Raw genomic sequence first — 24498 nt, forward strand, 5'->3', positions numbered from 1 at the left:
AGTATGGGGCTCACCCTTTTTTTTAAGGGACAACGGACGATGAAGCATGGGTCTAAACCCATGCTTTATATAATTTCTTCTTTTTATTTTTTTTTATTTTTTATATTGCTTGGTGTTGTTTAGTATGGGGCCCACCCTTTTGGACATTATTAGTTTGCACTATTTTTATGCATATAATATATATATATATATATATATACACACTATATTCAAAACACGATTGATATAACAATGTAATTTGTGCTCCGTATTTAAAACTTTATTATAGTAGTATTTGTTAAGAATACAAGGTCTGTAATTTTATTATATTAATGTTTGCTACGAATACAATTTTTTTTTATGGGCCTGTTTAATATGGGGCCCAATTTTTTTTTTTATGGGGGGCTCACAACGGACGACAAAAAAGAAGCCCCAACCGGTGCTTCTTAATAGTAGTAATTTTGTAGTAATAATTTAGACTAAATAACCCTTGGATTGATAAGAATTGACCATCAAAAGTTGTGGTGGGGTACTTAATATTTCGGATTGAGCCCCAATGAGTACTCCCAAAATGAAACTTTCCTACGCTACTCCGAATTAGACGAGCTCCAAAAATGAATACCAGACGCGGAGTGGGAAACAAAAAAAAAAAAAAAAAGACATTTAGGGCAAACGTTTTTGTCCCCTACGTACATAAACACTTATTCCCTCTGGTTCACTTTTACTAAAAATTGATGATTCAAAATAATTTTCACCTTTACCCTTACCTAATAAATATAGAGAGATATTAATACAGTGAAAGAAAAAAAAAGAATAGTACTATTAAAGTGAGATCAATGAATAAATAAGCATAATTAATTAATTAATTAAATTAAATTAGGAGTACCTTTTTAGTTAATGTTTTCGGGGCGAGAAAAAATATAGTAGTGTATGACAAGTAAAGTGGAGCGAAGGGAATAGTAAAACTAAAAGGAGTAAAGTGCAATTTTTCTGGACTAAATCTTTGACTTCACCTCCTTCTCCCCAATCAATTATTAAATTCCCAATCTTCATTTCCTTTCAAGCCCTAGTTCGGTCAAAAACAAACCCGAAAATGGGAGCAAGCAGTGACCCGACCCAGCAAGACGGGTCAGACGAACAACAAAGACGATCCGAGATCTACACTTACGAAGCACCATGGCATATCTACGCTATGAACTGGTCAGTTCGCAAAGACAAAAAGTATCGTCTCGCAATTGCTAGTTTGATGGAGCAGTACCCGAACCGAGTTGAGATTGTGCAGCTTGATGATTCTAATGGCGAGATTCGGTCTGACCCGAAACTCTCATTCGAACACCCGTACCCGCCTACTAAAGTCATCTGGATACCCGATAAAGAGTGCCAGAAACCCGACCTTATTGCAACGTCCAGCGATTATCTCAGGTAGAGACGGTAAATGGGCCGGTTGGGTTGAATTTGGGCGGGTTAATAGTTACTTGAGCTGAAATTGGTTGGGCTAAGCAGCGGGTCATAACTCAACCCGCCCAATTCTTCCTAAATTTTAATTGTTTTGTTTGTTCTTTTGGGAAAATTTGCTCTATGTCTATTTTTGAAAATATTTAAGCGGCATAGCCCATACTTTGAGCTTGTTACCCGATTTAGCTCATATTTGTGTATAAACGCATTTTATACACTTTATACAAGGTTGATACATTATCTATAATGCTTTTCCCCTGGTATAATGCCCTATAATATTGTATAGGGTTATATAATATTGTATATTGGGCTACGTGGCGTAAATATTTTCAAAGCTGTATATTTTTTAAAATACCCCAAGTTACTTGCGCTGAAATTGGTTGGGCTGAAATGGGCTAAAAAGTGGGTCATAACCCCACCAATTCTTATTAAGTTTTAATTGCTTTGTTTGTTCTTTTATAAATTTTTAGTACCTAATAATAGTATTTTTTTTTTCTTTATTATAGATATATATATAACATATCAAATAAAGAAAATATTTTTTCCCTTTATTATGGATATCCAAGGTAGGGGTAAGGTCTGCATACACGCTACCCTCCCCAAACCCCACTTGTGGGATTACACTGGGTATGTTGTTGTTTGACATGATTTATCGTAAGTCAATTTGGGCTATATATCAGCCCAATTATTTATGAGCTGAAATGGGAGGGTCAATACTCGGCCCAAACTTAGATGGGTTGGGCGGTTTATGCTTTCATGGGCTAATTTTGCCACCTCTGATTATCAGGATTTGGCGGGTCAACAACGACAACAGCCGGGTTGAAATGAAAAGCCTGTTGAATAACAACCGGAACAGTGAGTTTTCCGGTCCTTTGACCTCGTTTGACTGGAATGAAGCTGAACCAAGGCGTATTGGTACGTCGAGTATCGATACAACTTGCACTATATGGGATATTGAGAGGGAAACTGTGGATACTCAGCTTATTGCACATGATAAGGAGGTTTACGACATTGCTTGGGGTGGAGTTGGTGTTTTTGCTTCTGTTTCAGCTGATGGATCAGTTAGGGTTTTTGATCTTCGCGATAAGGAGCATTCGACGATAATCTACGAGAGTTCTGAGCCCGATACGCCACTTGTACGACTCGGATGGAACAAACAGGATCCTAGGTACATGGCTACCATTATAATGGATATTCAACCATGCCTATAATTTTATTTATTCATTTATATTCACTCAAACTAAATGGATAAGTTGCAGATTTGATTCCTTAGTTGTTTCAATTATTTTGACTTTGATTCTTATGTAATTCATTTCCTTAAAAAACAAATTTTCAAAACATTAACCAGCTGTCAAAACATGTGAATACTTTTTTCTATGTTAGATGAAGTAATTAATCTTCCTTATTAAAAATAAATTAAAGCTTGTTTAATTTGAGGAAATTGGTTAGGAGATTGTTTGTTAACTACATATTCTATATTTCTTTCATTAATTTCCTTGTTTGAAAGAGTAATGTTCCTTCAAAAAGGATAAATGTAAAACGAAAAAATTGCTTCTCTTCATGCTTATTGCTCACACACACATGACAACTTTTTGTCCTAGGTACGCATGTCTACAATTGTAATGGACAGTGCTAAAGTTGTGGTTTTGGATATCCGACTATTATTACTTTCACTAATTTTTTTGTAATAATGATTCATACTTAGCACTCCAATGGCACTCTTATTTTACTTTTAATAGTAACATGTTCCTATAAAGATGGGATATATAGAAGATCATAAGATTTTAATGATCATTTTGGTATGTTATGCATATATAGGTACATGGCTACCATTATAATGGACAGTGCTAAAGTTGTGGTTTTGGATATCCGTTTCCCTACGCTTCCCGTGGTGGAACTACAGAGGCACCAGGCGAGCGTTAACGCCATCGCTTGGGCTCCTCATAGCTCTTGCCACATTTGCACTGCTGGTGACGATTCACAGGCACTTATCTGGGATCTTTCTTCAATGGGTCAGCCAATAGAAGGTGGATTGGATCCAATTCTGGCTTATACTGCTGGTGCGGAAATCGAGCAGCTTCAATGGTCTTCATCTCAGCCTGATTGGGTTGCCATTGCCTTCTCCAACAAGCTTCAGATTCTAAGGGTGTGAATTAGTGTATGCTGGCTGCCCAAGTATTACTAGCAACATTCTTCTCCAAGTAAATTTTATCTTTATTTGGTATTTTATTTCCCAAAAAGAAAAAGAGGCTTATTACTGACAGTAGTTAGAGCTGAATAGCTTTTGCTATCTCCTGCGCCTAGAGCTTGATTATCGTAGAAGTAACTGGAGCTCACGTTGTCCATGTATTCAGTTTTTTTTTGTTTGACCATGTATTCAGTTTGTCTGCATTATTGTGGTTGGTCTGCAACTTCTGTAGTTTGTATTCTGGTTTTGGAAAACAGCAATTGGACTGATCAAATCATGTGTTTTGATGTTCCCGGGAGGATGTTTTCTACTGAACTATTAATACTTCAACATGAAGGGCTTAGAATTTGCTACTTGTAAGATAAATACTAGTAGTAGCTTAAACTTCTTATCAACTGACGACGAGAGTTTCAGGCGTCATTTAATAACCGTTCCAAAAAGTTACTTTTCCATGAAGCATCTCAAATCTGAGACTTCAAGAAATGAGCAGAAGGATAGCAGCAGGTCTTTCCATTTCGTAATTGTATTTAGCAACCGGATTAACTTCCCATGCGACCTACATTTCCCATGTGAGCTATTTGATACGAGATATATATGCAAAACAAATTTAAAATGTATACATATAAGATCACACTCGTTTTGAACCCACAAACTCTAGATTCTATATTTACCTCTGTCGGTTCAAATAGTAGGTATCTCCGATGGTTTCTGAATAATCACCGCCTTAGTAATCAGCTACTTCCCAACAACTCAATTTTGGTACTTTGGGCTTGAAATGTCCAACCGGAGGCACTCATCATAATACCTATGCTTATTGCCATGACGCTTATGCTTGCTATTGGTGAAGCATGAACTTTGTGGCAAATCTGTATAACTCCTCGTATTGGTAGTATGTAGGTTTTCATCATTGAGACTTAAACTTTTGAATTGACTTTCTCAAACAAAGAAGTTGGATTGAGATAAAGTGAATCAGAATATTCATATGCGATACAATGGAATTAATCAGATTCAGAAATGGACTATGAACAACTTGTTCACGAGAACTTCAATGCAGCAATAAGTGTTAACCACTTTAGGGAAATTTTCTATATAGAGTACTTTGAGTGCTGGAATAATGTGGGAGGATGTTAGGCAGTAGACATGGAGAACATCCAGCATGCATATGGTGGATTGTGTGGAAGGAAAGGAATGCCAGGTGTCTTGAAGATTGAAGCAGCTCCATCCAGAGAATGAAAACGAATTGAAAATGAATTGTATTTTGTTATTTTAACTTTTGTGTAAAAAAAACTATGTAGAGGAAGCTGAAACTCTTATTAGAATTCTTAGAATCCTTGTAAAAAGAACAAGGCAACACTTTTGCTTTCGTTTGTAATTGTAAATATGGGTCCAATACAGCCTTTGTGCTGATCATTAGTATACTGTTACCTTTCTCAGAAAAGAAATAGTTTGGTATCTTAGCAGAATCTTCTTTGACTATTTACATGCAACTTGTCCAACGAGCAGCTTGCTTTTTGCTCTGACATTGTTGCCTTGGTTTTTACTATTCGGATGATGAAGATTTTTCAGACTAGGATGTTCTCATATTGTGATACCAAGAGGCTCCATCTCGGGTCAAACTATCTGCAGTCCGAGGTAATGCTCCGAAGTGTGCTCATCGCTATAATCACCAAGAAGGTTTCATGAATTACATGCATCGTGATGAAGAGGTACAGTTCACCCTTCCCCTGGAAGTTGTTGGTGCAGTAATATTTTTTAGTGAACTGCAAAAATGGAAGTGTTTATCTATTTCAGAGAGAAAAAAGGGTTTCAAGCGTGTTATTACACTAATCTTTGTGTTATGTATGTATCTGTGAACTTAGAAAGGGAGGAGTACGTACTTCGATCTGAATATGACGCCATGTTGCGAGGAAAGGATAAACTATGGTTCCCACACTACTTTAATGGTGCATGTGTGGATTGTTCCAACTCTTTTGATATTTTAACTGGATGCTGCACTATTTCCTGTCAAGGTTTAGTCCTTGTCGTTATGCGGAGAATCAAACAGTTCCTCCTTGTGTCTTGACAGCGAAACACGAGAAGGTTAGCACTCTTTACTTTATTATTCACGTTGGAAATCATGATTTTTTCGTGTGAAGTCATCCTTCATGAATCAGGTGTGACCAACCAATTTTTGACCTTATCTTGTCCGCTGTAGAATATAGATATTCTCCACTCTTCCTCCTTGTGTCTTGATCGAAGAGCGTGCAGTTGACGCTTTGCCATTTTGTTGTTACGCTAGTGGTAACTCGGCTAATTTGAAGAGCTTGAATGATGAATGATCAACAAGCTTCACTTGGAAGTTACGTTAATTCTCTTCACGTGTGAAAATGTAGTTAATGAGACTGATCTACATGTCTGTTTCATGGCGTTCCCTATTGGAGTCCACCTGCATTTTTTTTTCTGCTTTTGTCTTTGTATTCTTTTTCTTTCTCTTTTCTTTTATGTATGTGGGGCCTTGTAGCATCTCTACTATTTTATTTGCTGCCTAGTCAGTTTGTCTTCATGCATCTGTACCCTAATACATGGAAGAAAATGGTTATCGGTGTTTGGCAAGTTTGGCTTGCTGGTCCTTGGAACTGATGTTTCGGCTGAGTTTTCACTTTGAACTTCAGATATCCAGTGCATCGTCAAAAGAAATAGATCAACTTCAAGCTGACAGGAAAGAGATACAGATCTTGTGCATCGGAGAGGTAGCTTAGTACCTCGTCTGTTTGCTGGCTTGCAGGCAAGAAAGAAAGATCTATCTGCAGTTGGGTTGATGCTCTATCGGCCGATCCTCAAGTCAGTCATGAAATACGCAGTATTTGGATTTCATTCTGGTCACAGGTCTGAGTTCTTTCACTACGATGTTTTTTTAGTCGTGTCCCATATAGATCCTGAGAGAAATATAATAATGTTTTGCATGAAATATGCTGCTGGCTGACAAGTCTCTTGGTCCGAAAATCGCATCTCATCTCAACGTAAGGGCCACAATGTGAAGACGATAACAGTATATTCATTTATGTTGCTGTGTGCTGTAAGGAGTAATCCAAGAAAACAATGTTTCTTTTGGTAGAGTATACTGTTTTGGTGATTGGGTTGTATGTTGTACCCAAAAAAAGAAAATTCTTGTATTAATTCTGAATTAAGTCAAAGTTGTATGTTCAAGTAATATTTGATCATTTCTTTCTATTCTAATTCTACCTTGTTTCACCCTGATCTTCACCATATACCTTATTGAAAAAAATAGAGAGAAAATTTGAGACGGTTACAAATGAGCAAAAATTGAGACAGTTAGAAATGAGCAAAAATTGGTGGTAACAGCTGTTCCACTTCATAAATGATTGGACATTAGAATTATTCTCTTCTCCCTTTCAGGTCTTTGGATTTTGCAAGAACTTTTGGGTTGGTGATAGCCAACTCGAGTTTCCCAAAGGAGGAGCACTTGGTAACCTTCCGTAGTTCAGTGGCTAAGACTCAAATAGACTTTTTACTCCTTAGGAAGGACGATAAAGGTCTGTGCAAAGACTGTAAGGTCATTCCGAGCGACTATCTTACAACCGGACATAAGCTCTTGGTGATGGATTTAGGGATCAAGATGATGAGGAAGAAGAGGGTCGTGGATGATCGACCTAGGATCAGATGGGGGAGTTTGACCATGAATAGTGCCCTGGAGATAGAAGAGAAATTGAAGGTTATGGGGGCCTGGGATAGTAGTGGGGATGTGACCAGTATGTGGGATAGGACGGCTAGTTGCATTATGGTGGTAGCAAGGGAAGTGTTGGGGGTCTCGACAGGTAGTCGTGGTCAGCATCGAGGGGACTGGTGCTGGAATGGAGAAGTTCAAGGGAAGGTGGAAGCAAAGAAGGTGGCGTATGCGAAGTTAATAGAAAGTGAGGATGAGGTGGAGAAGTGGATGAATAGGGAACTTTATAAGATGGTGAGGAAGGAGGCGAAGTTAGCGGTTTCGACAGCAAAAACGGCAGCTTTTGAACGCCTTTATGCTGAACTAGAAGAGAAAGGAGGGGATCAGAAATTGTTCAGGCTAGCCAAGGCGAGGGAGAGAAAGGCACATGATGTGGATCAAGTGAAGTGCATCAAGGACATGACAAAGTATTGGTAGATAAGACTCTCATTAGACGGAGATGGCAATCATACTTCTACAAACTCTTGAATGACGAAGGGGACAGAGACATTGTGTTGGGAGATTTAGAACATACAGGAAGGCGTCACGATTTTGGGTATTGCAGGAGTATTAAGGTTGAGGAGGTTAAGGGTGTTGTTCATAGGATGCGCAGGGGAAGAGCGACTGGACCTGATGAGATTCCTGGGGAATTTTGGAAGAGTGCGGGCCCGACAGGTTTGGAGTGGCTGACTAGGTTGTTTAATGTCATCTTTAAGACGACAATGATGCCCGAAGAATGGAGGTCGAGTGTAATGATCCCTCTATACAAGAACAAGGTAGATATCCAGAGTTGCAACAACTATAGAGGTATCAAGCTGCTAAGCCATACTATGAAAGTGTGGGAAATGGTGGTGGAGATGAGGGTGAGGAGAGGCGTGTCTATTTCAGAGAACCAGTTCGGATTCATGCTGGGACACTCAACTACAGAAGCCATCCATCTTGTGAGGAGACTGGTGGAGCAGTATAGGGAGAGGAAGAGGGACTTACACATGGTATTCATTGACCTAGAAAAGGCTTACGATAAAGTTCCAAGAGAGATCCTATGGAGATGCTTGGAGGCTAAAGGTGTACCTGTGGCGTACATTAGGGTGATCAAGGACATGTATGAGGGAGCCAAAACCAGGGTAAGGACAGTAGGAGGAGACTCAGAGCACTTTCCAGTTGTGATGGGGTTAGCATCAAGGATCAGCTCTTAGTCCGTTTTTATTTGCCTTGGTGATGGATGGATTGACGCGGCAAATTCAAGGTGAGGTGCCATGGTGTATGCTTTTCGCGGATGACATAGTCCTGATCGACGAGACTCGTAGCGGAGTTAACGCTAAGCTGGAGGGTTGGAGACATACTCTGGAGTCTAAAGGGTTTAAGCTGAGTAGGACCAAGACAGAGTACTTGGAGTGTAAGTTTAGTGAAGCACCTCAGGAGGCTGGCTTGGAAGTGAGGCTTGGTACCCAGGCCATCCAGAAAAAAAGTAGTTTCAAGTATTTTGGGTCTATTATGCAAAGCAGCGGGGAGATTGACGATGATGTCACACATCGTATTGGGGCAGGGTGGATGAAATGGAGGCTTGCTTCCGGAGTGCTATGTGACAAGAAGGTGCCACCACAACTTAAGGGCAAGTTCTACAAAGCGATGGTTAGACCGACTATGTTGTATGGGGCGGAGTGTTGGCCAGTTAAGATCTCTCACGTTCAAAAGATGAAAGTTGCCGAGATGAGAATGTTGAGATGGATGTGTGGCCACACCAGGAGTGACAGGATTAGGAATGAGGATATTCGGGACAAGGTGGGAGTGGCCTCGGTGGAAGACAAGATGCGAGAAGCGAGATTTAGATGGTTTGGGCATGTGAAGAGGAGAAACACAGATGCCCCAGTGCGGAGGTGTGAGAGGTTGGCCATGGATGGTTTCAGACGAGGTAGGGGTAGGCCGAAGAAGTATTGGGGAGAGGTAATTAGACACGACATGACGCAGTTACAGCTTACCGAGGACATGACCTTAGATAGGAGGGTTTGGAGGACCCAGATTAGGGTAGAAGGTTAGTAGATAGTCTCGTTATCCTGTCTTATTAGTAGTCGCATTATCACAGTATAATTTCTTGTGCTCTGATTTCTGCTATTATCTGTTATTTCCTGTGCTTTGATTATCCTATGTTATTTGTGTCGCTTGCGCTATTTCATTTCCATATCGCTTTGAATCTCTTAGTCTTATCTGACCTCTTTTTATGCTTTTTTTATTGAGCCGAGGGTCTTTCGGAAACAACCGTCCTGCCTTGATAGGAGTAAGGTCTGCGTACACTATACCCTCCCCAGACCCCACGTTGTGGGATTTCACTGGGTTGTTATTGTTGTTATGCACCAGTTCCAAAAGATGGATTTGAGGCGGATTTTGCTCAGTTAAATTCTTGTTTTTTATTTGGACTACGTATAACTATGTAAAATAATTTAAAATGTATACGTATAGTAAGATTATTGTTATCATGAACTCACTGGCTCTAGATTCTAGATTCTTCCCTTCAAGTTCCAGCCATCAAGAACAGTATATCTCCAATGATTTTCGTATAACCAACATCAAGGAAACCTTAGAAACCTCATGGGATTTTGAAACATCAAACAAATGATAAAGACACCCTTCCACTTAGAAACCTCATAGGATTTCTGTCACCCGGCATATCATGTTTTTTCTACCAGGGTCGGGCTACTCTAGAAGATCAACAGTCCAGTCTAGTTGCTTTCCTTTCAGTCTAGTGTCATTTGGCACCACTTTGCAAATCACTATATAGTATGTGTCTAAAAATTTTTTTGCTAAAAATTAGTGATATCTATTTAAATAATAGACTCTATCACTCACTTATCTGTCGAATCGTGATAGTTATATATACAATGACCTTTAACGCCTCTCGCATAAAATTTTGTGTACACAAATGTATTGCGGAGGGTGCGCCTTACACCCCCAATGTGAAATTTTCTGGCGCGAATTCAAATTTAGTGCCTCAATGTGTGCACCAAACATCGAGTGGAACAAAAAAGGAATGTAGTGGGGAGGAACTAGTCATGGCCACATCAACCTGTATATGTTTATTGTTGTCACGATACCTATGCTTAGTGGGTTAAATTATTTGTCGTTGAAAACTAAAATTTGAATCGATATATTCATCATAATAAAAGCAGAATCAGAAATTTGCTTTGGTATCTTTAGCAGAATCCTCTTTGACCATTTATAAGATGCAACTTGTCCACTTTTCCTTGTAGTTAATCATTAAATTAACTTATAAAATTAGGTATACATAAATATGATAAGATATTAGTCAAAAAACAAGAAGATAAGCGTTGAAAAACACAAGCGATAAACATTATTGGCTGGGGCTAACAGCATAGGTAATCACGATAGCACAAGAAGTACAACATTGTCAACTCCTCAACCTACGTGGGAGCTGAAGAGTGCAATGCAAACTTAATATACTAAATATCTTTTCTTGTTTCCCACCCGTATCAATTATCTGCATTAGAGCACAACTAAATCCATGTACGAGTCGTAACTCCCACATTATGGAGTAATTACTAAGTATCTACTACTTTTGGTCCATCTTAGATATCGTTTAAGATTTAGACATACTTATTAAGAAAAAGATCATCGCCACCAAAAGTTGTATTAGAGTGGTTAATACTTCTTATTTTTTGCTAGAGGTTCCGGTTTAAGTCATGTTACGGGGTCACTTTTGCTAGAAAGTGCTTTATTTCACTAGGTAGGACTTCCCAACGTGAATCCAAATTATTTGTCTCTTGTATTCGATAAAAAACTAGAAGAATTGCCATAAGTTGGTTAAATAAAACGTCGTAGCCAAGTCAAATTTTAATTGGTAAAGTACATTTAAATTCTTGAAATTTGTAAAATCATAGAAGATAATACTCATCATTTTATGTTACATATCGACTGGTATCTAGTGTAAGATATTAATTTGTCTTGTATACAATATGGATAATATATAATTGCGTGAAGGGAATATTAAGACAGTAGTTAAAAAATTAGTTACAAAGGAAATATCAAATGAAAAAAAATCATGGTCAATAATTAGACGACAATCAAATTTAATTTTCAGATCCAGTAGGCTTGATACGTCATACGTTAAGAGTGATTAATTTGATAGTTGAACTTCACAAGTTTGACAACCAAAAAATAAACTTAGAATAACTATTAGAGTAATTTGAAGCAATATAAAATAACATCTTCAATAGACTTATGTCATACAATTTGGGTCTTTCAACCAAAAAAAAGTAATATAAATTGAAGGTTTTGAAACTAAATGAGTATTGCTGATTAAATTGTGTGATGTTCAATATCAATCAACTACAAGTTGCCATCGAGTACATGATATTTTTTCAATCCATCCCTCTTAATTTAAGTCCATTTATTTTTGTTTGTGACGTTTCAGAAAGAATAGAATATTAATATAACTTGGTCGAAGGGAGATACATATATGATATTCTCTCATTTTTAATTTATTTTACAAAAATGATATTTAAAAATTATTTAATTTCAAATTTTACACTTTATCTTTAACGACATGCTCATATGACCATAAAACATCATGTCATGGTGATATGATAAGTTCGAGTTCGAAGAATATTTTGTTTTGGCTTAATGCATATGCAGCCCCCTAAACTTGTCCCTTTTTTCCTTTTTGGCACCTCAAGTGTTGTTCCTATTGAACCCCTGAACTCGTCCTCAAATGTGTCTATTAAACCCTCTAAATCTAATTTTTATTAGAAGCAAAAAATAAATTGTGGTAATGAAGGTAAAGTAATATTTTAGACGTGTGGTAAGCTATTCTTTAGGTCATGAATGTGTTGGTTTCTGCTAGTTATGCTCTTTCAATGGCAGCTTAATTAAGAACTTACTCTTTTTTCCCCTCTCAATTGCTACTAATCTTAGCTAAAAAATGGAATAATTAAATTAGAATATATATTAGCATGTTGTGACATTGAAAATAGAATACTATGTAAGTTAGATTGTGTTTGATAGACACAATTGAGGACGAGTTCAGGGGTTCAATAGGAACAACACTTAGTTGAGGTGCCAAAATGGAAAAAAGGGACAAGTTCAGGGGCTGCATATGCATTAAGCCTTTTGTTTTAATCATTTGGTATCCGAGATAAGCCATCCCAATCTAGAGTTCATTGATCCGACTGATCTAGATTTGCATTGTATATGCCCAATTAAAAAGGAAGCATCAATCTAAGAGTACTTTTTAGTACATGCCAAAAATTCTTGTTACATTTGGGTCTATCAGAAACAACCTCTCTACCCTACAAAGGTAGGGGTAAGATCTGTGTACATCTTATCCTCTCTAGATCCTACTTGTGGGACTACACTAGGTATGTTGTTGCTTTTATTTTGTATCTTGTCTAACATCGTCATATACTCGACCACTCTCATTTTATGTGTCTTAATTCTGAAAGAGTTTAAGATACAGAGTTTAAAAAAAATAATTGAATCTTCTGATATTAAATATATTATGTAGGATGTCAGAATTAAAAAATAATTAAATATAAAAAGTGATATTTTATTAAACAGATTAAAAATAAAAGTAAGACAAATAAATTAGAACAGAACGAATAACATGGGAAGTACAAGATATGACGTTAGCGGCCATTATGTGTTTGTCCGATTCGGACATGCCAGATTTGGTCGCTTGCGTAATCAAGCATTATGGAATTAATTGCTTAACTTGACAGCCTTATTATATATGGACAATTTCAGATTTATGCACTTTATAATTTTTTTTTTTTTTAATGGCTTGACAGTTGAGCGTCATAAGTTTTTATTTTATTTTATAAAATCCATGGTTTTTAATTCATTGTTTAGGTCATATATTGATTACGTCTGATCCCAAATTGCATTAAACAGCTAATTAAATGATAGTGGTCATCATGTTGACTTGAAGGCAAAAAGAGAGCGAACTTTTTATAAAAATGTTTGTGTGGATGGAATTCCATTATCGGCAAGAGTAGGAATACCCTTTAACAAAAACAATATTATATATATATGTATGTATGAAAAATAGAGTTTAAAAATACACCATTCTTATGAATAACTTTTACACTATATAAATATTTCTTATGCTAGCAGTTTATATAGAAGATAATTATAGGTACAATCGTTCAAAGTGAAATTATTAATATGACAAATATGAGGAATTACTTATTACAAAAAGCTAAAATAAGCAAGTAAGCACTAGTTTGTTGTTTTACTCGTTACTTTTTTAATATGACTTATTAGGTACAACTCAATTCAAACTGTAGTGTCAACTCACAAGTTCGAAATTAGTGCTATTGTTAAACGTTTTCTATTTCTTTGTTAATTATGTTTTGAAGAAAACTTAATCTTTGTTAATTGGAGGATTAGCAGGTGAAGGGCCCCCTATAATTTGGAGAGTGATGATTCCAAAGTGAGCATGGTGGAGCTACTTGCTATTTCTTTATCAAATTCTTTGGTTCCATTTCTTTTACACGCATAAATAATACGCAAGTGGAGTCTCTTTTTGGTTAAACACAATTAATTTTAGAATATTTTACATAATATTACAATAATCAAGAAGAGCAACAATAATTGTAGTCAAAGAAAGGAAGGATTTATAATTTGTAATCAAAAGTAACATGAAAGAAGAAAACTAAAAGCAGAATAATAATGGTAATTCGTTAAAAAATTCATTCTTAAGTCTGTAAAATAAAAATAGGTTGGAAAATCGACATGGAGAAGATGGGTTACCATTTCAATGGAGTTTCACATGCTTCTATATTTTTCTATATCTCTTTTTGAGTGGTTTTTATCTTCTTTTTTTTCTTGATAAAATTTATACTATAATTCTTTTCTGACAATTCATGCCATCCCTCCTGATGAAAAATTGTAAAGCGAAAGTATCAATTAATTACATTTTAATTCTTAATCTAGATCAATATATATATATATATATATATATATATATATATATATATATAATCTCTTGAGCCAAGGGTCTTTCGAAAACCGTCTTTCTACCTTGCGTGTCTTTCGGAAACCGTCTTTCTACCTCGCAAGGTAAGAGGTAAGGTCTGCGTACACTCTATCCTCCCAGACTCCACTTGTGGGATTACACTGGGTATGTTGTTGTAATATAGTCCATTCATTGCAATTTTAACTTACATCCTATCTGTGTAAATTTGCATGTTATAGTAGGCTATTTATCTTATTTTTCAGATTAGCTCTACGCTATTCATTTAAATTTATGCAAGATCGTCTGCTTTATTTTCCAGATTATTAATTGCGAGTAGTTACAAGCAGTTCTTTTTTAAATAATATGATGGTATAAAATTTGGGTTACTAGCATTTCTGGTCGCTCAATTATTGGTAAAAACTCCCTCAACGTATACTCGGATTAATTATAACGCACTCAACCTTTGCGGGCGACCTATTACCCTCTGACCTTATTTTTTCTGTATTTTTATACGTTTTTGGCTGACGTGGCAAAAAAAAAAAATAGCGAGTGAAAACAGTAAAAATAGTTTTTATATTTTAATAAAAATTATTATTTTTTTAAAAAAACCCATTTTTTTCTCTTTCTTCTTTTTTCTCCTTTTTCTCTTTCTTCTTCTTTCTCCTCAACCACTCCCACCGCTGCCGCCGCCGCCACCACCACGCCGCCACGAGACAAACAAATTTATTTACTTAGAGTATTTATTTAGAGATAGGAGGGTAGGCGGGGTAAAATCTTGTAGTATAGAAGGGCAAATGAGGTTTCATCCCACTCACACAGCACAGCTTCAGCCTTTTAGTATAATTTGGCGGTTCAGCACGCCTTTTGAAATATTTCCTTTCTTCCCCCCAATTTGCCTCCACTCTTTCAACACAAAGAACAGAATGAAGATCTCCACCATGGTCCTTTCCCTGTTGAGCAACTTCAGGTCCCCACAATTTCCCCTGGCTATTGCCTCTTTTTTGTGTAATGTTCGAGAAAACCCCAGTTTCTGAATTCTTGGAATCTTGGGTTTTCTTGAATTAGGAAAAATCTCCAAGTGATGGGTTTGTTTTACGTCTATTATATGTATACAGTGGCTTGAATCTTTATTTTACTCCATTGGGGCTAGTCATTCTTATGATAATTGTGTATGACTTCACATTCAATATGTAGTTGGGTCTGATCTTGAATCTTAAATTGTGCTTCTCTGTGGCTGAATTTCGCGAAACAGTTTTTTTCGCACCTAGGGAAATGAATCAGGAAGAATCTTGATTTTCTTGATTTATTAAATATAATTAATAAAAGAAAAATTAAATGAAAAAAAGAAAAGTGACAGTGACGTGGCAGCAGCGTGACACCAATGTGGCGGAGAGTGTGCAACACTCTCCACTGTGCAATTGGGCTTCAATTTTTTTTTGCTACGTCAGTAAAAAAAAGGGTACAAAAATACAGAAAAAATAAGGCCAGGGGTAATAGGTCGCCCGCAAAGGTTAGGTTTGTCATAATTAATCCAGTATACGTTGGGGGTTTATGTATTTTCCCTTACTTGTTATGTGCATTTTTTAGTCCATTTGCTTATTAATATTCATAAATTTTCAGAATTATTAGTTGTTGCAATTTCTAAATATCAATGGGTTATGTTAAACTTGTATTGTTGCTCAATATTTGTGGGTAATATATTTCTAAAAATAGTCCAAGCATAACATATTTCTTACGTAAATGGACCAAATTCACACATTTTAATAAATTGAAGGTTAAATGCATTGAGTCATATATCCCAAGGATCAAAATTAAAATTTACCAATAACTAAAGGATCAAAAATGATATTTTCCCATAAAAAAACAATTCCAACTTGGAACTAGTTTTGTAAAATGTGGTCCCAAATGTATTGTTTGTGGAGTTGAGATTTGTATTAACATTAACACTACCTAAAAATACACAAATCTGACTACCCATAATGTTAAGACACTATATACTATTAATAACCCCCTACCAATCTCTCACGCGCTCTAACTATCATTTACAAACACGCCTCAATCACATTCTCCTATTTGGTTCTTACGTCACTTTTCTCTAGCTGAAACACGCGCGATTTCCAGCTCGTGAGGAAAAAGTTGTTTTCCTTTTGTGGACGTGTATAAATATATAGTTGCAAGTTGAATGTTATTTTAACATTTTCTTGAAAGACGTCATAGAGCATCTAAATATAGTAATGCGTAAAAATAGGAAAGTGGCAAACACACAATTCTCTACTTACAAACACCGCACAAAGCCACCAAATAAAGAAGAAAAATAGAAAACAACAACCCCATAAAGAAGTGCATGAACTTTTACCAATTTGAGTTTTCTTGAGCTAATAAAGAGTCTAAAAATCAAATCTTTTTCACTTAACAAATGTTTTTACTGCTTTTTTTGAGTTTTGGATTAGATGGGGTTGTTTAATTTCTTGAATTGTTTTTAGCAAATAAATAAATAAATAAATTCTTGATTTGTGGTTGACTTTATAATGGGAATCCCAAGAGGTATTTGAGGGTGGGGTGGGGTTGGTGGTGGGGTCAGTGCTTGGTAAGTGGAATCTTCTCTTGTAGGCTTGAAGAGAATCATCAAAGAGCTAATGACAGATAATAATATAAGAGATAAGAGTGAGAGAATAAAGGGATTTGTGATTGTGGGTTGTTTGGAGGGGGAAGATATAAGAGAGACATTTAGTCCCTACATATGTTTTTTGTTTGTTGCTAATGCTGTTGCTTCTTAGACAGCCACAAGAAAATTTTCTCATCAAACTTTACATTTTTACAGCATAAAAGAAAACACGAAAGTTTTGACCTTTGCAAATTGGAATATCCAAGAATCTTTTTTCATCGTGAGTTCCTCCTCTTCTCTTCTTTCATTTTTCTCTTTTGTCTGTGTTTTCAAGTCATCTTGTACACACTTTCCTATGGCTGCAAACACTTGTTTTTATCTCTATTTTTATGTCTCATACATATAACTAGTTTATCTTGAATTAATGAAGCCTATACAGGTTTATAGTATTCTAACCTTGTTGAGGAGAATCTAGTGATATGCGGTATTCATTTTCCTCTTTTTGGTTTCATTTCTTGCAACTTTCTTTTGTTTAAGGCACTGTTTTATAGATCTATATTTTGGTGGTAGCTGGTCATTTCTTCCACTTTATTGACTTTGGAATAAGATATGTATACCAAGATTACAAAACCCAACTTGGTGGAATATGTTGATTTCTTCATATATTTGATTCTTGGAGCTAAATAATATATCAAAGTTCCTCTTTTTATTGTTGTTTTATATTCTTTGGTTCCTCTATCCCTTTTCCCTTTACTGCGGATTCTCAGTTAGAACATAAATTTGACAGATTTGATTTTTCCAAGATTGGAGCTTTTTTAGGTTGCCATAAATTTGGATCAAGTACAGTACTGATCTTAGGAATTTGAAGACAGATTTGATGCGATGGATGAAAGCGTTATTCATTCGAATCCATTGTTGACAACCCCATGTGATTATCTCATGGATTTGGATTATATGGATGGACTATTGTTAGAAGGATGTTGGTTGGAAACTACTGATGGTAATGAATTCTTGCAACATAGCCCAGCCACCTTTAATGCGCCATTCGACTCTTCTTTTATGTGGCCTAATACTATAGATACCAACAATGTAGAATTTAATGGGATCCCATCAAAGGATGCCCAACAAGAAAATTTGTCAATAAACCATTGCCAAGAGCTAAATTATGCTACAGTTCAGTCTTTTGGTGAGAATGTGAACAATGCCATGTGCACTTCAAGTCTATCTGAAAATCATTTAGTTGAAGCTCCTGAGTTGAACAGAAGGTGGTGGTTTGGACCAAAATCTTCATCTTCTGTTATGGATAGATTGATTTGGGCGCTCGGGCACATAAGAGATTGCTCAAGGGATAAGGATATCCTTCTTCAACTATGGGTACCTATAAACAGGGATGGCAAGCGTGTGCTCAGCACAACTAATCAACCTTTCTTACTGGACCTTAATTGCCCTAGGCTTGCCAACTACCGTGAAGTCTCCGTGAACTATCAGTTTCCTGCTAATGAAGATTCCAAGGAGATTGTTGGATTGCCAGGGCGAGTGTTTGCGGATAAAGTTCCTGAGTGGACGCCTGATGTTAGATTCTTCAAAAGTGAAGAATATCCGCGGGTTGAACATGCACAGCAGTATGATGTACGCGGGACCCTGGCTGTTCCTGTATTCGAACAAGGGAGTCGTAACTGCTTGGGTGTTATTGAAGTTGTCATGACCACACGGAAGATCAAGTACCGCCCGGAGCTTGAAAGTGTGTGCAAAGCTCTTGAGGTTTATCTTCTTTTATCTTTCAGAATCTATCAATTCCCTCATTTCCTCTAAACAATTTTTGTTAGGTAGCTTAGAGCTTATATTTCAAATAAGCCTCAACAATATAAAGCTTACCAGAAAGAAATCTATTACTGTTTGGCGTGAGAGCACCACCTTCAAATTGTTTTCGATAAAGTAGCATCACTGATAATATCTTGGTTGTTTTGGGACATTGCTCATGGGGTTTGAAGTCTTTAACTTACTTAGCTAAGTAGTGGAACTATATATAGAGGTGTTTATTGAGTGTTAAGTATAATAATTTGTGCATATATGCTTCCAAGACTGTTATATATTTATGTGCCTTTTTGTTAAAAATATAGTTCACAAAGATTCAACCTGGAACATCAATCCCCAAACGGATGAATATTTGATGAAGTTACAGAGATTGAGATGATCATAGTAAAGTTTGCAATGCAGGAGGATCTGATATAGCATGTGTTCTGTTATAACTCGTTGCCTATATCTTCACTTCGCTAATTTCTCTAATCATTTGATGTTTGTGTCCATTATATAACCCTCATTATTGCTCTTGGCTAGGGGTCAGATTGTCTCTAAGCCGCATTATATTTATCACGAATCTTTTGGTGTTTGTTTTTAGTGTGCAGTCTTGCTTTTGTAATATAGTGAAATTCCAATTTTCTGAAATTCTTCCAAACTTCTTACTTCCCAATAGGCAGTTGATCTCCGGACTTCTGAAGTTTCAACCACTCAGGATGCAAAGGTAATTGGACTGAACTTGCAGAAGAACACGTTTTTTAAGACTATCAAGTTTTTTTCACCATGATAATATGAGATATTTTTATCAGGTTTGTGATTTGAGCTACCAAGCAGCATTACATGAAGTTCTAGAAGTTCTGAAATCTGCGTGCGAGACACATGGATTGCCATTAGCTCAGGCATGGGTTCCGTGCGTTCAACAAGGCAAAGGGGGTTGCCGCCATTCTGAGGAAAACCTTATTCATTGTGTTTCTACAGAGGATTCTGCTTGCTATGTAGCTGATCCCCGTGTTCAGGGTTTTCATGAAGCTTGCTCTGAGCACCATTTGCTCAAAGGGAAAGGTGTTGTTGGGAGAGCATTCATGACTAATCAACCGTGCTTTTCGGCTGATCTTACCTCTTATAGCAAGTCGGAGTATCCACTTTCTCATTACGCGAAAATGTTTGGACTGCAAGCTGCAGTAGCTATACGTCTGCGTAGTATCTCAACTGGTTCGTCTGATTTTGTTTTGGAGTTCTTTCTACCCTCAGACTGCAGAAATCCTGAAGAACATAGAAAAATGCTTACTTCGTTATCCATCATCATACAAAATGTATGCCGGACTTTGAGGGTTGTGACAGACAAAGAATTGCAGGAAGAAACTGTTTCTATAGGCGAAATAGCAAACCCCGCAGTTGAGCAACATAAAGAGCAAACTGAAACCTCTCAAGAAAGGACATCGTGGAATTCTTGTGACGCAGAGTTCCAGGAGAGTTCTGTTATTTCTGCATTCCAAGATGAAAAACCAGATGAAATGCTGAGGAAAGATTTGGTGGAGTTTAGGCACCGTAATGATTCTGCTTATGTGGAAGGTGTCTCTCGTAATCCGAGTAGAACGGGAGACAGGAGACGTGCAAAAGCTGAGAAGACTATTACCTTGCAAATTCTTCAGCAGTATTTTGCTGGTAGCCTAAAAGATGCTGCAAAGAGCATTGGTGGTAAGCATACTTTAATAACTTTCATGGATAAGATCCAAATTTCATTCCATGCACTTAGGGGTCGTTTGGCTGCTGGTTAGAGTTATGCAGTGATTAGTTATGCATAGTTCAGTTATTCATGTATATTAGTTATTCAATCTTCTACCTTCATAAATAATACATAGTTTCCCTCGTAACTTACACATGTATTAGTTATGCGAGATTGCAAACTGGTAACCAAACACCGTACTTGGTATGCCGAATTCTATACACAACAACTAAAATGCTACCAAGCATGGTACTGTAATAGTTATGGTGCTTTAAATACATAAATAATTCACTTCCTAACCAACAACTATACGATCCCTTATAACTCTTCTTTCTCAATTTGGTTTATAATTTTTATGCTGATCCAATTGGTTGCATTTATCCTCCAGGACTATTAACGTACAAGGATTTTAACTTTGTTTTTTTGCTGTTTCTTCTTGCCTATGCCCTCTTGAAATACAGTTTGTCCTACCACTCTGAAGAGGATATGCAGGCAGCATGGAATTAAACGCTGGCCTTCTCGAAAGATCAAGAAGGTTGGTCACTCCTTACAAAAGATCCAACGTGTTATTGATTCAGTTCAGGGTGCCTCTGGCACTTTACAAATTGAATCCTTCTATTCAAACTTCCCAGAGCTGCAATCTCCAAATGCATCAAGATTGAGCCCTTTTGCAGATTCAAAGTCGAACGAACATCCAACAGCCTTGAACACACAACCGAATGCCGATGCATCTAAGTCACCCTCCTCTTCCTGCAGTCGAAGTTCAAGTTCAAGTCAATGTTGTTCATCTGGAACAAAGCCACAATCTCACCCTTTGAATATTGCTGGTGATGAAGATCCGATTGTCCAGGAAGAGTCAGTTGATAATGCAGTGAAAAGGGTTAAAAGCGAGCCAGAGCTTCATTTATCAAGTGAAGCACTGAAAACCATACCAAGATCTCAAAGCCACGCATGTGTTGCTGAGAATCCTAAATCAGAAAACCTTATAAAGGGTCCACGGATATCTCAAGAAGAAGCTCCACGAGTAAAAGTAACACACGGAGAAGAGAAGATTAGGTTCCGCATGCAAAACAGTTGGAAATACAGCGATCTTTTGAGAGAAATTACAAGGCGCTTTGGGATAGATGATCATAGTGGACTTCAACTCAAGTACTTGGATGATGACTCCGAGTGGGTTCTATTAACATGTGATGCAGATTTGGAAGAATGTATCGATGTTTGCATGTCTTCCCAAAACCAAATGATCAAGCTCATCTTAGTTCGCGATTCACAGCATCTTGTTGGAAGCTCTTTCGGTAGCAGCAGTCCTATATTAGTACAGTAGAGAACTGGTATAAGCTTTTGTTGCAAGTAGTTTCCAAAATGGATATAGTTTGCTTTTAGGATTAGATTTGGTACGAGACTGGAAGAAATATTGATTGCTTAATTGTAAATTCATGCTATTTGAGTTTTCATGTAAGTCAATCCTTTTGAATATTACAAAGTAGTATTGAGCCGTAAGGCTGTTATTGTTTCATCTAGAGGCGGATCCATGATGTAAACTTGACGGATTCAGCATTTTTAGGTTTTTAGTACTCAGCTTATTATAATTCAAAATTAATAATTTGTTGAAATTTTAGTGATTTTCCCCTTATATATCTATGTTATGTGGCAAAATTACTGGTATTCAAATGAACATGTTGCCCAAAGGCTGCATGCGCCTCTGCAGAGAGATTTTTCCCCTACTCTCTTGCTGATTCTGATTCTATATTGCACATTTTGTACCATATTTGGAACTTCTGTTAGAAGCTACAATTGTCAAAAATAGTGATCTGAGCATAATTTAGGACCAACAACCTGAATATACTGGACAATGTGTCTATTTGACTTCTGCTTTGGCCTAGTGTCGGACTTGCCTGCAAGTCTGAGATTTTCCAGCTTCCAATTAATTTCCAATGGAAGATGATTATTTGTAGCATTCTCTAATTTCCCATTAAGTCTAAAGAATGCCAGATATATACCCATGCTTTGTTAAGTGAACCTCCTGTCGCATATTTCCATCCATTTCAAGTATTGGTGGATGCAGGATTTTCGCCAAGAGGTTCAACATCTACTAAATTACATTTTTCATCGAAGGGGATTCGGATGAGCCCCTTCCGCTCCTCTAGCTCTGCCCATGATTTCAAGTGGGAGATTTGAAAAGAAGTATGCAAAAAAGAACTTGTGCGGAAATGAAATTGCCACATTGCTGAAATCTTTTTCTTCACATAAACATCTCAATTTGGAACTTATTGAAAAACATATGTGTAACTTTTTTTGGGGGACTGGTAATGGTAAAAACAAGTACCACTGGTGTGATTGGGATAAGCTTTGTTTCCCCAAAGATGAATCTGGTATTGGCATCAGGAATATGATGGATATCTCATAGGGTCCGGAACCAAAATGCCCCAAAAAAAACATTTTGAACCAAAATACCGCAATAAAAAAAAAAGTTACCAAAGTACCCGTAGCGCAGTAAAATACTGCGCTATAGCACTAATGGAGACGGAGCCGTTAAGTGCTATAGCGCAGTATTTTACTGCGTTGTAGAAAAAAAATATTTTTTTTGGTACTTCTATAACGCAGTAAAATACTGTGTTATAGAAGTACCAATTTTTTTTTTTTTTGTATAACGCAGTAAAATACTGCGTTATATAAACAGGACAAAAACAAATTGGTCAACTTTATTTTTTGCAACACTTAGTGTTTTTTCCATACTTTGACCAATGATTAGTCGTGTGTCAAGACTCCGAAACGTCAATATTTTATATAGAACCTGATATTTTTTTTCTGTGTACAATAATGTAGGCCCAATACATCAAGGATTCGTAGACGTTCGGATCGTCATTTTAGGGGTTGAAAAGGTGCCCGAAGTAAGTTTTGTTTGAAAAAACTTAGTGTTTTTTCCATACTTTGACCAATGATTAGTCGTGTGTCAAGACTCCGAAACGTCAATATTTTATATAGAACCTGATATTTTTTTCTGAGTACAATAATGTAGGCTCAATACATCAAGGATACGTAGACGTTCGGATCGTCATTTTAGGGGTTGAAAAGATGCCCGAAGTAAGTTTTGTTTGATAAAATTTAGTGTTTGACTGTAAGGTTAGTTTAGTCAACTTTATGTGTCGAGAAAATTAGTCAGCTTTATTTTCAAAAATTGAAACCGTAGAAGTGAAACTGACATTCACAGCTACATTACCCCAGGATTTTTACGTTGAAATTTATTGCGTATCACCATCTTATAAGTAAATAAAACTGAAAATTTCATGCCAATTTGGGGGAAAATCGAAATTGAATGCGATAAAAGGCGTTTTTTTTTTTAAATCGGCTCGGCCAAACCACCTTATGGCAGATTTCTCGCATAGATCTCGAAAAAATACGCAAGTTCAAAACAAAAAACGCGTAAAACGGACGTCCGAGCGCAAAGTTATGACCATCTAAAGTTTGACGACTTTACAACTAGTTTTTATCCCTATATTTTTTAGAATTATATTTATATTCAAAATAAAGTTATGTCTTGATTAAAAAATAACACGCTTAAATCAAAATCTTAAAAAATAAAACACCCTAAAGTTTCCAAACAAAACTTACTTCGGGTACCTTTTCAACCCCTAAAATGACTATCCGAACGTCTACGTATCCTTGATGTATTGAGCCTACATTATTGTACGCAGAAAAAAATATCAGGTTCTATATAAAATATTGACGTTTCGGAGTCTTGACACACGACTAATCATTGGTCAATGTATGGAAAAAACACTAAGTTTTTTCAAACAAAACTTACTTCGGGCACCTTTTCAACCCCTAAAATGACGATCCGAACATCTACGAATCCTTGATGTATTGGGCCTACATTATTGTACGCAGAAAAAAAATATCAGGTTCTATATAAAATATTGACGTTTCGGAGTCTTGACACACGACTAATCATTGGTCAAAGTATGGAAAAAACACTAAGTTTTTTCAAACAAAACTTACTTCGGACACCTTTTCAACCCCTAAAATGACGATCCGAACGTCTACGAATCCTTGATGTATTGGGCCTACATTATTGTAC

The 24498-nt window shown here is 36.7% G+C and overlaps 2 protein-coding genes across 5 annotated transcripts; both read left to right on the forward strand.

The window, feature by feature from the left end:
* Positions 1–929: 929 nt before the first annotated feature.
* On the forward strand, positions 930–3915 carry LOC132628211 (WD repeat-containing protein LWD1). Its single transcript, XM_060343967.1, has 3 exons — positions 930–1401; positions 2222–2602; positions 3253–3915. The coding sequence occupies exons 1-3, from the start codon at positions 1073–1075 to the stop codon at positions 3584–3586; spliced, it is 1044 nt and encodes a 347-aa protein (XP_060199950.1). The 5' UTR covers positions 930–1072; the 3' UTR covers positions 3587–3915.
* Positions 3916–16624: 12709 nt separating this feature from the next.
* LOC132628212 (protein NLP4-like) lies at positions 16625–22033 on the forward strand. Of its 4 annotated transcripts, none has more exons than XM_060343970.1 (5): positions 16625–17177; positions 17685–18658; positions 19371–19418; positions 19504–20392; positions 20882–22033. In XM_060343970.1, the coding sequence occupies exons 2-5, from the start codon at positions 17780–17782 to the stop codon at positions 21742–21744; spliced, it is 2679 nt and encodes an 892-aa protein (XP_060199953.1). In that variant the 5' UTR covers positions 16625–17177; positions 17685–17779; the 3' UTR covers positions 21745–22033. The 4 variants fall into 4 exon arrangements, with proteins under 4 accessions (XP_060199953.1, XP_060199955.1, XP_060199952.1 ...); XM_060343972.1 differs by having other exon boundaries at positions 17770–18658; XM_060343969.1 differs by having other exon boundaries at positions 16626–17177; positions 17701–18658.
* The last annotated feature ends 2465 nt before the right edge of the window (positions 22034–24498 follow it).

The sequence above is a fragment of the Lycium barbarum genome, chromosome 2 (genome assembly GCF_019175385.1).
Source record: "Lycium barbarum isolate Lr01 chromosome 2, ASM1917538v2, whole genome shotgun sequence".
Taxonomy (NCBI): domain Eukaryota; kingdom Viridiplantae; phylum Streptophyta; class Magnoliopsida; order Solanales; family Solanaceae; genus Lycium; species Lycium barbarum.

What these genes read in the sequence shown, in the direction of transcription:
- LOC132628211 (XM_060343967.1), top strand. Translation starts at nt 1,073, where the DNA reads ATGGGAGCAAGCAGTGACCCGACCCAGCAAGACGGGTCAGACGAACAA. An exon ending in ACGTCCAGCGATTATCTCAG is followed by an intron (nt 1,402 to 2,221) that starts GTAGAGACGGTA and finishes TCTGATTATCAG; the next exon opens with GATTTGGCGGGTCAACAACG. An exon ending in TGGAACAAACAGGATCCTAG is followed by an intron (nt 2,603 to 3,252) that starts GTACATGGCTAC and finishes ATGCATATATAG; the next exon opens with GTACATGGCTACCATTATAA.
- LOC132628212 (XM_060343970.1), top strand. Translation starts at nt 17,780, where the DNA reads ATGGATGAAAGCGTTATTCATTCGAATCCATTGTTGACAACCCCATGT. An exon ending in CAACCACTCAGGATGCAAAG is followed by an intron (nt 19,419 to 19,503) that starts GTAATTGGACTG and finishes TATTTTTATCAG; the next exon opens with GTTTGTGATTTGAGCTACCA. An exon ending in TGCTGCAAAGAGCATTGGTG is followed by an intron (nt 20,393 to 20,881) that starts GTAAGCATACTT and finishes CTTGAAATACAG; the next exon opens with TTTGTCCTACCACTCTGAAG.